This window comes from Calonectris borealis, chromosome 2 (assembly GCF_964195595.1).
Source record: "Calonectris borealis chromosome 2, bCalBor7.hap1.2, whole genome shotgun sequence".
NCBI lineage: Eukaryota > Metazoa > Chordata > Aves > Procellariiformes > Procellariidae > Calonectris > Calonectris borealis.
This window is the reverse complement of record NC_134313.1, coordinates 58,019,756-58,036,169: the sequence shown is the minus strand read 5'-3', so window position 1 is coordinate 58,036,169 and position 16,414 is coordinate 58,019,756. Positions and strand designations below refer to the sequence as shown.

General features: G+C 42.7%; 1 protein-coding gene across 3 annotated transcripts in view; it reads right to left on the bottom strand.

Annotated features, from left to right (window-relative positions):
• The window catches only part of RAB31 (RAB31, member RAS oncogene family), a 71,883-nt gene that overhangs the window by 17,406 nt on the left and 38,063 nt on the right, over window positions 1-16,414 (bottom strand). For all 3 annotated transcript variants that reach the window (XM_075142095.1, XM_075142093.1, XM_075142094.1), the window contains exons 4-6: window positions 10,454-10,525; window positions 7,419-7,525; window positions 1,935-2,044 (exon numbers count right to left, since the gene is read on the bottom strand). In XM_075142095.1, coding sequence (XP_074998196.1) covers window positions 1,935-2,044; window positions 7,419-7,525; window positions 10,454-10,525 — 289 coding nt within the window. The remainder of the gene's footprint in view (window positions 1-1,934; window positions 2,045-7,418; window positions 7,526-10,453; window positions 10,526-16,414) is intronic.

Genomic DNA, 16,414 nt, shown 5'->3' with positions numbered 1-16,414 from the left:
CAGTCAGCAGGGCAGGAGACATGGCCACAGAGGGACTTCATACACTGAAAAGGTAGAAATGCTGCCAAGCAACTTGGGCATAAACAGCCTTTTTGGAAATTGTGTAAAAGATCAGAAAGTTATCCATACCCTCTGCCCAGTCACAATCATACTAATTAATTCGCCTGCTAATTAAGCATTTTTCACTTGGTTTCCACTACATTTCTACAAACATACACTACCAACTCCCTCCTTTCTCTCCGCTGAGTACTTGATAAGGTCACGAGTAAATCCACTGAGACCAAATATTTCTATATATAGAAATAATTGCCTGTGGAATTAAGTGCACTTGCCTGGGTATCTAGTTCATACTAAACTTAATTTAGCTGATTTTCCTCATCTATTATATCCATTAGGGACAGTGTATGCTGCCAGCTGCAGCATTGCCTATCAAAGATGGAAGCTAATTATCTAATTACGTGGCAAGGATGAGTTCCTCTGCGAGAACATTCACAACCGTCGGACACAGACAATCTGGCAAACTATCACAAGGACTGGTTCCTCCAGACAGCCATGTTACACACTCCTCCATTTTTAAAGGAGGTAAAAGAAAGGTAGTGTATTCTAGGAATATCGATTCTCATTAACCATTTCAAATACATCCCATGCAAACGAAGTAAACACTTGAACAGGCCCCGTCTCAGGCAAAGTGGGGTAGATAATATGAGGTGATTATGAATACGTAAAATAAAATAAAATAAAATAAAGACTTTAGGGAAACAAAGTTGAGTTTCTGGACATGCTGTCTCCTAGGCCTCTGCACCCCAAAACAGGATTCAGAGAGAGGAGGAACCACCAGTATTGGAAGAGGATCAAGTCACGGAGCTCTTAAGAAATCTCAACCCATGCAAACCTGAACATGCAGAGGGAGCAAGCCAACGCAAGGCCGTTCTTTATCATCCCTATCGGTTTTGAAAGGTTGTGGAGAATGAGGGAGGTCCCCTATGACTGAAGAAAGGTGAATGTTGTATCTGTCTTCAAAAAGGGCAATAACAAGCCACGGATCTACAGGCTGGTTAGCCTAACTCTGCTTCCTGGGAAAACCACGGAGCAAATCCTCTCAGAAGCTGCTCCTGAGCACATGAAGGTGAATAAGGAGACCGGGACCAGTCAGCATGGACTTACCAAGGGTAAACCATGTCCACCCAACCTGGTTGCCCTAAATGATAGTATTACTGGATCTGTGGTTGAGGGAGAGCATTGGATGTTTATTTAAATACTGGGCTCAGCTGCCCAGAGAGGTTGTGGAACCTCTGCTCTCGGGCCCAGCCAGACAGTGGCCCAAGCAACCTGGTCTGAATTCGCTATCAAGTCTGCTTTGAGCGGGAAGTTGGACTGAAGGTCTCCTGAGGTCCCTTCCAGCCCGCAAGGTCCTTCCCACTTGCAGCCAGAGACCAAAACTGTGACCCCTAGAAGGCAAACTGAACAAGACATTTTTTATTCTCATCAGGAATGTCAGTCTCATCTTGTTTAAAAGATCTGGAGAGAAAATATTTCTTTTAAACGGATTCCACTGCAATGACTATTTTCTACTTATCATAGCCCTCCAGGCGCATTTCTCAGCATTTAAGTTTTTATCAACGTGATGATAAGATCAACAGTATTGCCTCTACAGCAGGCCCGGTCTGAAACAGAAGATGTGACTCAGGTAAGGATTTATATACAGATTTAGAAGGAATAGGCTTACCCCGTATCTACTATCTACTATGTTTTGCTCTGGTGTATTCAAAGTCATTCTTAGTTTACATCTGCATAAACTGCAGCCATATTACTGGCCCAGTGGATTTCTTGATGTCCTTGGGAAAGAAGTTTTTAGACCCGAAACAGACAGCTTTTTTCAGAAGACCTCCAAACAATCACAATTAAATAAATAAATAAAGGGAGCATTTACTTACTTATTCCTTGAAAAAGTTCTTCAATGTTAACAGCATTCTTTGCACTGGTTTCAACAACAATTGCACCTATAGATTCTGCATATTCTTTGGCATCCTTCATAGGAACCTCCCTACAAAAAAAAAAAAAAATTTCAAAAAATATTTTAATTTGGGGGGGCGGGGAGGGGGGAAATCTTAAACACAGCCTAATCAGAAAAGCATTAGTATGCTCTTCTTCCCTGCAAAACTAGTACTATCTTTCCTCTTCTTATGGCATTTAGATCATCATATTCAAAATATCAAAATTTCACCAATGATTGATCTGCAGATTTCTTGAACTTGCTGCTGAATCCATGCCTTGAAAAAAGGAAGATAATTTAAATGACAACCCCGTTTTTTTGGGTTTTTTTCAAACTTGACCCCAACAAGAAAAGCATTAGAACTCTGCTGATACAACTCTGCTGATCCAGGCAGCAACCAGCACTGTCTATACCAAGTGTTCAAATAAGATAGGGTATGACTGTTGTGGAAGAAAACGGTAAGAGCATCGTATGTCTAAGTGTTTGCAAGCAGCAAGAAAACGAGAGATTCTGAAAGCCACTGACTCTGGGCACATTGGCAAGAGCAATCTGGGAGTGCCAGATGCACTGGGGGAAGACCACCATTCTGTGCCATGTCACCAAAGCGACATCATCTTAAAATCACTGGTAGAACATCCTCATTTTGTAGCCAATACTTCATATGCCAAAAGCTGGTAAACGCAGTTTACAACATGCAAAAGACCTCTGCTTCAGACAAAACCCAAGCCCCACGCTGACCTTGTATCTGCATGAGCCAGGTGGCAAATCTGCCCCTGTCCGCTGCTGTCTGTAACCACCGCTATTCCTGAGTTTTGAGCAACAGTTCAGAATCAGAGACTGAACATGCTAACAGGCACCCAAGGTACACCCGATCAGGGGAGCACATGTTGAAAGGCAGGCTGCCAGCACTATTTTCCTTCCAGTTGTTCAATACATCAACTGGTGTGTTTTGGGTGGCTTTATAGCTGTATGTGGCACATGCAGAATTTGCACCGACTTCCTCCCCCACAGCTCCAATGTACCAATCCAGAGACTCCTAGCACAATTTCCTCCTAGTATGAGTGCCTCGGACTTTAACAGCAGGTACCTAGGTGGGAGCACAGCAATGCAATTTCACAATTAGTTTATGGAGGTACGTATTTTAAATAAATCAGATGTGCTTGCTCATGGGAAACATGCAGAAAGGCAGAATAATTGCTGATTTATTACAAATGGTTTTCAAAAAATAAGCCTGCAATTCCAGCATCTGGATTCAGAGCTTGTTTCCATCACTTGCTTCTTTGTATTACATGTCTTTTGATTGCGGAAGACACAAGGAAGGCAGCATTCCCCTCACTATTTCTGAAATGGCACCTTGGCCTTCTTTATGAAAGGTACCACCATCTGTGGATGGCCCTGGAGATAAGAAAAAAGGAACTTAACTATGTAACATAATATTCAAACAACAGTAAAGAAAGAAATTTGAGAGTACAGGGTTATGTAATGAAGACTTGCAACTTGCTGTAATTTAGATGAGAAAGCAAACTTCAGGAATCAAGGAAAAGGCAAAACAGCAGCAAGTGACAATATTCCAAGGAAGGGTCACAAAACTTCTTAGCCTTCTCTGATGACATTTCTAAAGGAAGCCTATAAATGGCCACAGCACGTGGGCAATAAGCATCATGCCATCCAGTGCTGTCAACACCAAGAAGGCTGCATACATCAAGTGCAGTTATCATAATCTGGATGTCAACATTGCTAAGATGCTACCTTGTCAAAAAGGAAAAGCACAAATGCTGGAACTCTAAGCTGAGAGATGAATACACGCAAGATGGGGTGAAGAGGGAAGAAGGCAAGAACCATCAATGGAGCACTGAGAAAGTGTTATTCCAGGGCTACAGGGAAAGTTAGAGGAATACCTATACTGAAAGATGTCAGTAATTTCATTTTATCCTTTCCAAATCATTCTATTGATTCAATCTCCCTTGAGGTTTTCTGAATAATTACTGAATTATTCTGGATGCATAGAGGGAAGATCTGAGCATGAAATTCTGCTGAATTCTCTTAACCAAGGATCTGGCAATTTCCAGGGAACACAATTTCTTAAGAAGGTGCACCATATTTTTAGGGAAGTAAACACTTCTTAGTTGCCATGATGACTACTGACTTCTATAATGCTCAAAAAAATATTTTGGACACTTACAACATTTTAACATTGAAGTTTCAGCTCCTGTCTTTGAAACTACTTTTTAATGACCTGTCAGAAGGACAGGACACATATCAGAAGGAAAAGTCTACTACTATTACTTAAAAGTATGCCAAACGCTCAACAGTACTAGAGTTGACAGTACTATAACAAAGATGAGGATTTATACTAAACAAAATTGCCTGTCTACCTGTAGAAATTCCTTCAGAGTGGAGAAGAAATTTACTTCAACAGAGTGCCAAAAACTGCTGATAGCCTATTAGCAACACCGAGAAAAGCAGCATGACCCCTGAGTGTCCCAAATTCATCTTGGCAGCTCAAAACCAAATTTTAGATGCTAAATGAGGAGGGTAACATGGTCAATGACTATGAGAAATAGTGCCAGTCTTTTCCCAAAGGAAGATAAGTTCTTATTGCGTTCATTCATTCCTCCTTACGTTATCTCCTACAGTCATAGTCGGCAGAATCATATCAACTTGAACCGGGTCAGCTTGTCCTCTTTTGCATCTATTCACATTGGTTTTAAAAGCAGCTGTCTCTCTGATATCCAGCAAAACATCTGCCAAAAGTTCTACAAAACCAAAGAGAGATGCCAAAAATGCATACAAAGAGCAGCTTGCTCCTGTGTGCTCACATCATCTTATTTTTAAATTGTCTGTGCCCAAAGGCATGTGTATTTTCTACTCATTGGAAACAATCTGATAAATTGGCGACACATTTCACCTAAAATCATTTTTACTGAAGTGAATTTGAAGGATTTATGCCAGAGAGTGCATAGAGCTGCATGTATTGCATAAACAATCAGATTTCTGGAAGAACTGTGAAAATATATCATGTACGAGATAGTCTGCTCTCTTATTTTTCCACCAAAATCTCTTTAACTGGACATCACTGGATGACTTTAGAAAGAAAAAAAGGCTGGCAGATGCAGAAAGAATAATTGCATGAAAAAAAATTCTCAAAACTATTCGTAATTACGGGGAGAAAAAAGGCCCCTCCCTAAAAAAAAAAAGGAAAAAAAAGAATAAGAGACATTAGCTCATGGAAGACAATGAGAACCATGCAAACACCAGAACATTTTGTACATGGAAGAGCTGTACTGGCTGAACAGGAGCAAGAAACAGATTATCAGCAATCTGTAAACAACAGGTAGTGTTGAGTGTTTGAGAATAACGTGGTGGGAAGACCACAGTCGCTCTGTGAGGAACCCCAGTATTCGCACAACATTTCTGGGGTGCAGGTTTTTCTTCACGTCCCTGTCCTGGTTTAACCCGGCAGGCAGCCAAACACCACACAGACACTTGCTCGCTGCCCCCCCCTTAGTGGGATGCGGAGAGAATCAGAAGGGTAAGAGTGAGAAAACTCGTGGGTTGAGATAAAGGCAGTTTAATAAAACAGAAAAGGAAGGGAATAATAATAATAATAATAATAATAATAATAATAATAATAATAGAATATACAAAATGAGTGTACCTGCCAAGCAATGTCCCAAAAAAACAGCGATCACTACTTCGTGGACATGCCTACCATACATATACTGAGCATGACATCACATGGTATGGCATATCCCGCTTAGCCAGTTTGGGCCAGCTGTCCCGGCTATGCTCCCTCCCACCTCTTGTGCACGGGAAGCTGAAAAGTCCTTGACTAGCGTGGTACTTAGCAACAACTAAAAACATCAGTGTGTTATCAACATTCTTTTCATACTAAATCCAAAACACAGCACTAGGAAGAAATTTAACTCTATCCCAGCCGAAACCAGGACAGTCCCCAAGTTAACTTGCCTCTGGTAGAACAGCATTTAAAAGCTTGCTGCCATGGCAAATGCTACCAAAAGCAAGGGCGGGGCTGGTTATGGATTCATTTGCAATTGGTGCCATTTGTCACAATCTCCGAACTTATTACCCTTGATTTAATCAGGCAATTGTATTGCTGGGAACACTTAAGCAATAAATTTAAAGTGACTTTTAGGGCAACCGAAAACTCCAATTTGTGCTAACTGGTTTTTGGTTTTATTTTTATAATTGTCCTTTCCTCTTTTTTTCTACTTCATATTTGGAAACCTTTAGTTTTGTCTTATAGGACTTAGTTTCACCATGTTGACAAGCATATCACAACATCATGTAGGAGATGCCAATATATCTGTGTCCCCGATTCTTAGCCCAACAGAAACCAGGAGTCTTCTAGTGTCAGGACTTGTTCAGGTCTTACAGAAAGCAGTGACTCATGGTTTTGTGTTGGTTCATGGCTGACAGTGGTGGTGGTGGGGAACAAAAAAAAAAAAACCCAAAAAACCACACAGGTCCAATCCTTGTATATGCCTTGATTCAATAAAGCACTGCATCACTTACTTGAAGTTACACACGTGCTTCAGGGCTCTGGTGAACCTGGGCGAAAGTAATGATTATAAAACAACAGGGGAATATATTTGAACAACCATGAGAGCCTATGAGGCCCTAAGAGCAAAGCATTCAAATACAGCCATTGAGTCTGTACTCATAGTTGAAGCAAGAAATAAGAGTCATGGACTGACACAAAGGATCACTACTTTACAGCAGAATGTGCTTCTATTTCCAGAAAGGATAAATGCAAATCCAAAATAGAGCTAACAAGCAGAAGAGTGACTCTAGCTTCACTCTCATCCCAAATAGTATCATCCCAGCTCTTCTGCAGGAGGGAGGATTCAATTCTCCCCTCTTTTACCCAGGACATTCCTTACTTCATGCAGGTAACACAAATTTTACTTGAGGTTACACTCCTACAAAACCAAAAATACACTTTTGACATCCAGTATTATGGGACAGTTTCAGTTGTTGCAAAGTGCAAAGCACAAGTTCTCAAAGCTTCTCTGTGAATGTTATTCTACCTCAGGCCCATCCTTCTAGCTTTGCATTGCTGGTTTTGCTCATCACTTAATCTATTCTGCACCTTTTAACATGAATGGAAGGAAAAAAAAGAGAATACTTTTCCATTCCCAATGATTCAGCAGCTAAAGGGTGTAGATTGTACAAATACACAGGAAGGGCAGCAAAACAGAGGTTAAAAAAAAAGTGCGTAATTCAAGTTGTGCTGCTGCTGGTGAGGTTCTACGTTGGTAGAACCACTGGTGTTAGGAAAATACAGCTCAATACAGCTGACCAAAACTATATACTATTGTAACAACGAAACAAAACGATTACCTGAAGGAAGGAAACAATATGGTTACTGCAACCAAAGCAACAACAAAAATGGATGTATTACCTGATATCAGAAAGATCACATTTGTTTCCAGCGATGGCCATTACAATGTTTTCAGGACCATGTTCTTTTAGTTCTTTCACCCATTTCTTCAAAGTATGAAATGAATCCTAAGTCAGAGAAATAACAAATAAGCTAACAGCCTGGTCTCCATTGATGTATTTTCTTATTTTTTGAAGTTAAGAGGAACACAGCTTTGACAGTATTAATGCAATAATAATTTTATAGATCTCAAGACCAGAAGAAGATTGCCCTATCTATGTAAAATGCTTTTAAAACTTTAGGTCATGAGACTTCCTCAAACTAATTCTTGAACCTGGACACTTCCCCCTTTGCCCCCCCCCCCAGCACTGAATGTTTTTCTTAAGTTTTCAGCAATGAAGAAACTACCACAGCTCTTTTAAGTTTGGCTAGTAGCTAATTTCTTTCACTTTTCATGTGAGTTTCATTTGTATAACTTCAACATCTGCCCAGTGGATTACCACCTCAACCACTGTCATATTTTGGTAACATCCAGGAGGGCTTTCACAGTGACCCCCCTCTGCCCCACATTTCCAAATCTGTGACCTGGTAAGCCTCAATTTCCTCATTATGAAACCAAAGACACAGGTGACAATTCACTTGGCTTTTTCCCTCCAAGTACAAAAGTCAAACACTTTTTGATGCTACCTACCTTTCAATAGTAAATCTTCTATTTCTTTGCACTAATGAACTAACAACATTAAAATCCCTTTTGTTCCTAGAGATTCTCATTATAATGCATGGTTGAAATTATTACTGAAACTCAAAGTCAGCTCCCAACTATATTATAAAACAATTTTTCCCCTTCAGAAATGCACATAGGAGTTGCGTTTAAATCAGCAATGGCTGTATCAGTATCACTGAAGGGAGAGCACTATCAGTCATTTGGGAAAAAAACATCCATTCTGCTTTAATGATCAACACTGAATATTAAGCACCAGAAAGTGAAATACACATTGACCTCCCTCTCCTATTTTCCTCTCTTTATTCTGAGAGCTGTTCCACATAAGCTTGGAGAAAAGGCTGGCAAAACAAAATTCTATTCTTACAATGCATTACAAAGTCAACTGTAAGATATTTAAACTAAAAATAAGTATCAATCCAGCACGATTCACTCTTTCTCATCTTTTCTTGGCAAATTAGCAAAGGAGAACAGTACTGCTGTGCAACAGTGGCCACCATCATGAGCCACAGATCATTACACTAATGCACTGGAGAACCAACCCAGCCCTCTCAACCTAGTAGTAAATAATTCAATTGGAAGGAAAGGAATAAAATGCTAGTGAACTGTCATGACCATCCATGCATTAATGCCTCCTCCAACTCAGCTTTATCAGCAGAGGTTTCTTGCAAAAGCAGTGGAAGAGGCATTCAGCTAGAACCTCCTGGCCTCCTCTGCCTGAGAAATGAGCAAGAGCCCTTTAAGATCTGAAAATACAATTTTCATTCTAAATGAATAACGTTGAGACAAAGGTCAGAGACTTACTATGGAATAAACCCCCCATAATCCAAGAGGAAGCCGTTAACGACCTGCTACGCCACCTGGATGCTCACAAGTCTATGGGGCCAAATGGGATCCACCCGAGGGTACTGAGAGAGCTGGCGGAGGAGCTTGCCAAGCCGCTCTCCATCATTTACCAGCAGTCCTGGTTAACTGGGGAGGTCCCGGACGACTGAAGGCTCGCCAATGTGACGCCCATCTACAAGAAGGGTTGGAAGGAGGATGCAGGGAACTACAGGCCGGTCAGCCTGACCTCGGTGCCGGAGAAGATTATGGAGCAGTTTGTCTTGAGGGCGCTCACAAGCCATGTGTGGGACAACCAGGGGATCAGGCCCAGCCAGCACGGGTTCATGGAAGGCAGGTCCTGCTTGACCAACCTGATCTCCTTCTATGAGCAGGTGACCCGCCTGGTGGATGAGGGCAAGGCTGTGGATGTGGTCTACCTGGACTTCAGTAAGGCCTTTGACACTGTCTCCCACAGCATTCTCCTAGAGAAGCTGGCGGCTCACGGCCTAGACAGGTGCACTCTTCGCTGGGTAAAAAACTGGCTGGACGGCCGGGCCCAGAGAGTTGTGGTCAACGGAGTTAAATCCAGTTGGCGGCCGGTCATGAGCGGTGTTCCCCAGGGCTCAGTACTGGGGCCGGTCCTGTTCAATATCTTTATCAATGATCTGGACGAGGGGATCGAGTGCTCCCTCAGTAAGTTTGCAGACGACACCAAGTTGGGCGGGAGTGTTGATCTGCTGGAGGGTAGGAAGGCTCTGCAGAGGGACCTGGACAGGCTGGATCGATGGGCCGAGGCCAACTGTATGAGGTTCAACAAGGCCAAGTGCTGGGTCCTGCACTTCGGCCACAACAACCCCAGGCAACGCTACAGGCTTGGGGAAGAGTGGCTGGAAAGCTGCCCGGAGGAAAAGGACCTGGGGGTGCTGGCTGACAGCCGGCTGAACATGAGCCAGCAGTGTGCCCAGGTGGCCAAGAAGGCCAACGGCATCCTGGCCTGTATCAGAAATAGTGTGGCCAGCAGGAGCAGGGAGGTGATCGTGCCCCTGTACTCGGCACTGGTGAGGCCGCACCTCGAATACTGTGTTCAGTTTTGGGCCCCTCACTACAAGAAGGACATGGAGGTGCTGGAGCGTGTCCAGAGGAGGGCAACGAAGCTGTGAAGGGCCTGGAGCACAAGTCTTATGAGGAGCGGCTGAGGGAACTGGGACTGTTTAGTCTGGAGAAGAGGAGGCTGAGGGGAGACCTCATCGCGCTCTACAACTACCTGGAAGGAGGTTGTAGCGAGGTGGGTGTTGGTCTCTTCTCCCAAGTAACAAGCGATAGGACGAGAGGAAATGGCCTCAAGTTGTGCCAAGGGAGGTTTAGGCTGGACACGAACTACCGAAGCGTATAAACCCCACTCACATGAACAGGGATTAACATAAAATACTTCTGCAGTTGTGGGTTTTAACCCCAACTCTGGCCCAAGCAGAGGAGTTACCACAGGCGAAAAGCGTACAGAAGGTCTTACCTGTTTGGTGATATCATAAACTATCACGGCTGCTGCCGAACCTCGGTAGTACATTGGAGCCAAGGAATGAAACTGTTAAAACATAACCCCCCCCACAAAAAATATCATTAATAAATCAGAATTATCACACACTTTGTCAGGTCACAAAGACTTGCCGTGGCAGGACTACCAACTTTCTTTCATCCCATAGAGAACAGACCTCTTCAGTGGTTGCCCATCTCTGATTTTCCTTAAATGCCAAGGAAACAGAGCTCCCTTATCTCCTGCTATTCTTCATCCCACTGGATTTACAGAATCAGCACTTACTGGTTCAATGCATCTTTTCCGTCAGAGGGCACGGACTCTGAGGACAACATGAAGATCACCTACACTCGGAGGCCTAACCTGACAGCATATAGACCCCTTCCCCTGGCAAACCACAACATTTTGCTTTGTAATTGTAACAGACTGGATTCAGCTTGGGTTCAAGTTTTATAAAACACTGCAAATGACTTGGATAAAATTAACTTGTCAGAAAACTCTGAACACCTGTCATGTTTACTTATCCTATACTATGACAGATATTTTGAAAAACGTGGGTTCTTGCAGTTTAAGTTACTCTTCAGCTTTTTGTTTCAAGGGAAACATCCTTTAAGAAAAAAAACAAGCAATAAATATGTTTATTATAACAATAGCTTGCCAATGAACAGCATAATTTTCATAATTTACCATGACTAAGCAGCTGATTTAGAATTTCAGCTTATAATTACACAGAGAAAGGAAGACAAAAAGCCTTTCCGCTGATTCAACTGAGTCTTAAGCAAACCAAAAATAATGTTTCTTGGAAAATACATTTAGTCTCACTGTACTCACGCAGCCATTTTACAAAATTTTTTTTGCAAAGTGCAAAAGCTTCATCTAAAGCTGCAGCTAATAACTGAGGTCAGCTCCTAAATCAAATGCATTGTTAGGGCAGGGTATGAATCCCACTGCCCAGTGAACGTGCACGGGATCCACGTGTTACGTTGCAAACCTCTGCAGATTTACTGGACACATCTTCTTCTCAGAACTGTACTTACAGACCGAGCATTTAGTCCTCGCAGCCTCCACATTTCTTGCTGTTTCACGTGCAATGTATAAAGCGAGTTATTTGTAATATTGGTTCATTTGCCTGTTTGTAAGCTATTTATCACAGATCACACACTCCAGCTCAAGGTCAATACTTTCTCTTATAACAGTAAGGATGCACAGCAGCAGTGACAGATGGTCAAGTGCTGAAGTGTTTTGGGGAGCGAGGCAGGTGGGAGAGCTCATTAATAGGAGAAAACAGCAGGAAGGAGGATGAGAAGAGAAAGAGGAATCAGCCAAGAAGCGTGGTTTGAAGAAAAGGGATCAGCCGAGATCCTGAGGGAGTTGTGTAAACGTGTGCCTTTCAGGCTTTTAGTGTGTGGCTTTACTACTTGCTAATGCAATGAACGCTTTCCAGAATTTTTAGGTTTCCAGATCATGACAGAAATTTCCAGTGTGTTAGATTAGAATAGACTAGACTCTTTCAGTTGAAGGGACCTACAACGATCATCTAGTCCAGCTGCCTGACCAATTCAGGGCTGACCAAAAAGCTAAAGCATGTCGTTAAGGGCATTGTCCAAATGCCTCTTAAACACTGACAGCTTGGGGCATCGAACACCTCTCTAGGAAGCCTGTTCCAGTGTTTGACCATCCTCTCGGTAAAGAAATGCTTCCTAATGTCCAGTCTAAACCTCCCCTGGCACAGCTTTGAACCGTTCCCACGCGTCCTGTCACTGGATCCCAGGGAGAAGAGCTCAGCACCTCCCTCTCCATGTCCCCTCCTCAGGAAGCTGTAGAGAGCAATGAGGTCACCCCTCAGCCTCCTTTTCTCCAAACTAGACGAGCCCAAAGTCCTCAGCTGCTCCTCAGAGGACATGCTTCCAGTCCTTTCACCAGCTGTGTTGCCCTCCTCCGGACACATTCAAGGACCTTCACATCCTTCTTAAATTGTGGGGCCCAGAACTGCACACAATACTCAAGGTGAGGCCGCACCAGCGCTGAATACAGCGGGATGATCACCTCTTCTGACCGGCTGGTTATGCCGTGTTTGGTGCACCCCAGGATGCGGTTTGCCCTCTCGGCTGCCAGGGCACACTGCTGACTCGTACTGAGCCTGCGGCCGACCAGCACCCCCAGGTCCCTTTCTGCAAGGCTGCTCTCCAGCCACTCCTCTCCCAATTTAGACTTGTGTCCAGCATTACTCCATCCCAAGTGCAGAATCCGGCACTTGGACTTGTTAAATTCCATCCCATTAATCATTGCCCAATGCTCCAATCTATCCAGATCCCTCTGCAAGGCCTCCTGTCCCTCAAGAGAGTCAACAGCACCTCCCAGTTTGGTATCATCAGTAAACTTGCTGACAGTGCATTCAACTCCTGCATCCAGATCGTTGATAAATACCTTGAACAGCACTGGCCCTAGAATTGAGCCCTGAGGAACACGGCTGGTGACCAGTCGCCAGCCAGATGCAGCCCCATTCACTACAACCCTTTGAGCCCTGCCCTCCAGCCAGTTCTTCACCCATGAATCTGCTCATCCCACAGTTGGACAACTTGGCCAGAAGCTGTGAGGGACAGTATCAAAAGCCTTACTAAAATCCAGAAAAACTACATCTACTGCCTTCCCTCCATCCACCAGGCAGGTGACCTTATCATAGAAGGATATCAAATTAGTTAAACAGGACTTTCCCTTTGTGGACCCATGTTGACTGTGCCTGATGATTGCATTATTCTTCAAATGGCTTTCAATGGTACCCAGTATAATCTTATCCGTAATTTTTCCAGGAACTGAGGTTAGACTAACTAGACCTGGGTCTTCCCTCACACCCTTTTTGTAAACTGGAATAACACTGGCTAGCTTCCAGCCAGCAGGGACCCCCACAGACTCCCAAGACCTTTGGTAGGTGACCAAGAGGGGTCCTGCCACAACATCCGCTAGCTCCTTCAGAACTCTGGGATGAATCCCATCAGGTCCCATGGACTTGAGAACATTCAGCTGATACAGCTGGTCCCTTACAATTTCAGTGTCCACAAATGGAAAGTCACTGTTCCCACACTTGTGGTCCTCTGACTCAGGGGACCGGGCAGCCCAAGGTCTATCAGCATTATTAAAGACTGAGGCAAAAACGCATTGAATGCCTCTGCTTTTTCTTCATCCGTATTAGCCAGATGACCACCTTCAACAAGTATCGGTCCAATGTTTCCTTTGGACCTCCTCTTGCTATTAATGTACTTTAAAAAGCCCTTCTTCTTATCTGAAACAACACTGGCCAGTTTCAACTCTAATAGAGCTTTGGCCTTTCGTGTCTTCTCCCTGCATAAACAAACCACAGCTCTGTACTCTTCCTGTGAAACCTGACCTCGCTTCCAGAGATCACACAGTTCCTTTTAACTCTTGAGCTCCATGAAGAGTTCCCTGTTCAGCCAAACTGGTCTTCTGCCCTGCTTGCCTGACTTACAACACAGTGGAATTGCCTGCTTCTGTGCTTCTAAAAGGTGGTTCTTAAAGACTGACCAGCACTCATGGACTCCTAAGCCCTCAAAAGCAGATTGCCAGGGTACTCTGCTAAATAGCTCCCTGAATAGCTTAAAGTTTGCTCTCCTGAAGTCCAGGGTAGCAACTCTGCTGTCCTTTTTTCTCATTACACTCAACCATGACCACTGTGGCCAAGGCAGCCACCTACCATCACATCCCCCACGAGTCCTTCTCTATTCACAAATAGCAAGTCTAGGAGGGCATCTTTCCTAGCTGGCTCACTGAGTACCTCTGACAAGAAGTTACCTCCTACAAACTTCAGGAATTTCAAAGATCTGCTTGTCAACACGTCTGTTGCGTTAAAGTAGCCTAAAAATCAGGGACCTTAATTGCGGAGGGTAAATCTGACCTTTCCTAAACTCCAGGAAAAAAACGACATACCCTACACACATGCTGACTTGCTTTTAATCTAGGTTATACGGCATTCAGGAATTTACAAAGAGCTCTCAGATAACAGTAATCACACTTCACAGGAGCCAAGCAGTTAAACTCACATGCTTCAAATTCCTTCAATACTGGCCCAGCAAGCACATTGAGAACCTGTACATCTTGGGAATTTTCCTCCCTTTTCTTTTCACCAGGTGACAAGAACACTTTCCATCATAGCTGTTTCACTGAAGAATATTGCCAGTGTTAGGGCCAGAAAGTAAAAATAAAATCAACAATAATTAAAACAAACAAACAAACCAACCAACCGAAAAGTAGAACCAGACGCAAACCGGAATGAGGATGCAAACTACCATTTTTTGGGTAAGATTAATTTTTAGTTGAATTCCCAAACCAGCTTGTTGTGCATCAGATAAGCCCCAGGCTCAGCCAAAAGGAAGGGATGGGAAAGCATGGCTGAGAAAAAAGAGGAAGGAGAGGACTACTAGAAGCCAGATTCACACCAGTTTAGATCACACTCAAATAGTTCTGCCCTTGCAGAACTACTTTGTGCACATCTCTGCTGGTACACTCTACTGCCACTGGCAGTTTTACTCTTGTTTTCCTATAATGGAAGCAATAATCATTTTAAATCAGTGCAGGTAATATGCAGAAACAAAGAAAACTCCTTTTGAAACATTTTTGGACATTAATTAATCACTTCAACAGTGTGTTGCATTTCAGTAACAGAAATGCCAAGCGATGTCAAACTAAGTTTGACCTGCTCCTTGTGTCAAGAAACATAAAAAGCAGCAACCAGAGGCACAGCATGTTTTTATTTAAGACAAAATAATCTACTTAAATATTCCAATTCCTCACAAGCTTGGAAAGAGGGAGGGCAAGACCACAGCAAGCTAGGCTCGGAAAGGCAACTGCCTTTGAAAGGCACTCAGGTTCAGTAGTTGTTGTTAAGACATAAGTATGACCTCCCTACTCTACTCTACTGAAAATCTATTTACTTGCTTAGCTGACAGGACAGTTATTACCTCTTTCATGATTCTATAGTAATATTTTAGCTATAAGGCCTTTTAAGAGGAGAAAACATTTCCTCCATATTTGCGCATGTGGCTTCAGGATATTTTTTTTTTTTAAAATATCAAGTGATAGATTTCATTTGGCATGTAAGTTTATATTCCTATTTGGATAAACTTGACGCTCAAGATTTCATATTTTACATTGGACAAAGTGACCAAAATGGGGTTACAATGCATCTTAACGCAATTTCCTATGGTCTGTGAGGAAAAAAAAAGCACTTTGAAATTGTTTAATAACAACTGAAAGTACACTAGTAACAACTATTATCAGTTATCACAGTACAGAATATCAAATAAAACCAAAATTAAATCCCCTTTGTCATTCTTTTGTACGGTCTAATAAATAAACATGATGATACACTATGTCCTAGTCATAAGAAATCACTGTTGTCCACAAGAAAACAGGAGAAGACTCTTTGCAACACTAAACGAATCAAGAGGGGTTGAAAAATTGTAACTCTGAGTAAGTTTCATGATCTCATAACAGACTCTTAACAGATGTGTTTTACGAGCATGGATTTTCCAGTATCACAAACATACTAGTAAAAATATTACGCAAATAATTATGTTTATTTAATGCTTTTTTTTTTTTTTTTCTTTTAAATCAGTGCCCAAAAGCAAAGTCCTCTTGAATCTTTTTCTGGCCTAATTACCTGGAAAAAGAGAGTCACGCAAAATTAATTAAAGGGATACAAAATACTAATGTGCACATTTTTCACCTGCCAAGGACCAAATGTGGGACAGATGCCCAAAACAAGCGACACACAAAAAATCAGCTCACAAAATTAAATCTCATGGGACTACCTTCTGTATTATAAATTACAATGTCTATAACCTTGATTTTATAGCTCAGTATTTCTGTATCCGGTAATTCCCAAGACAATTAGGGGAAACAGGAGCAGTTCAAGATTTGGCATGA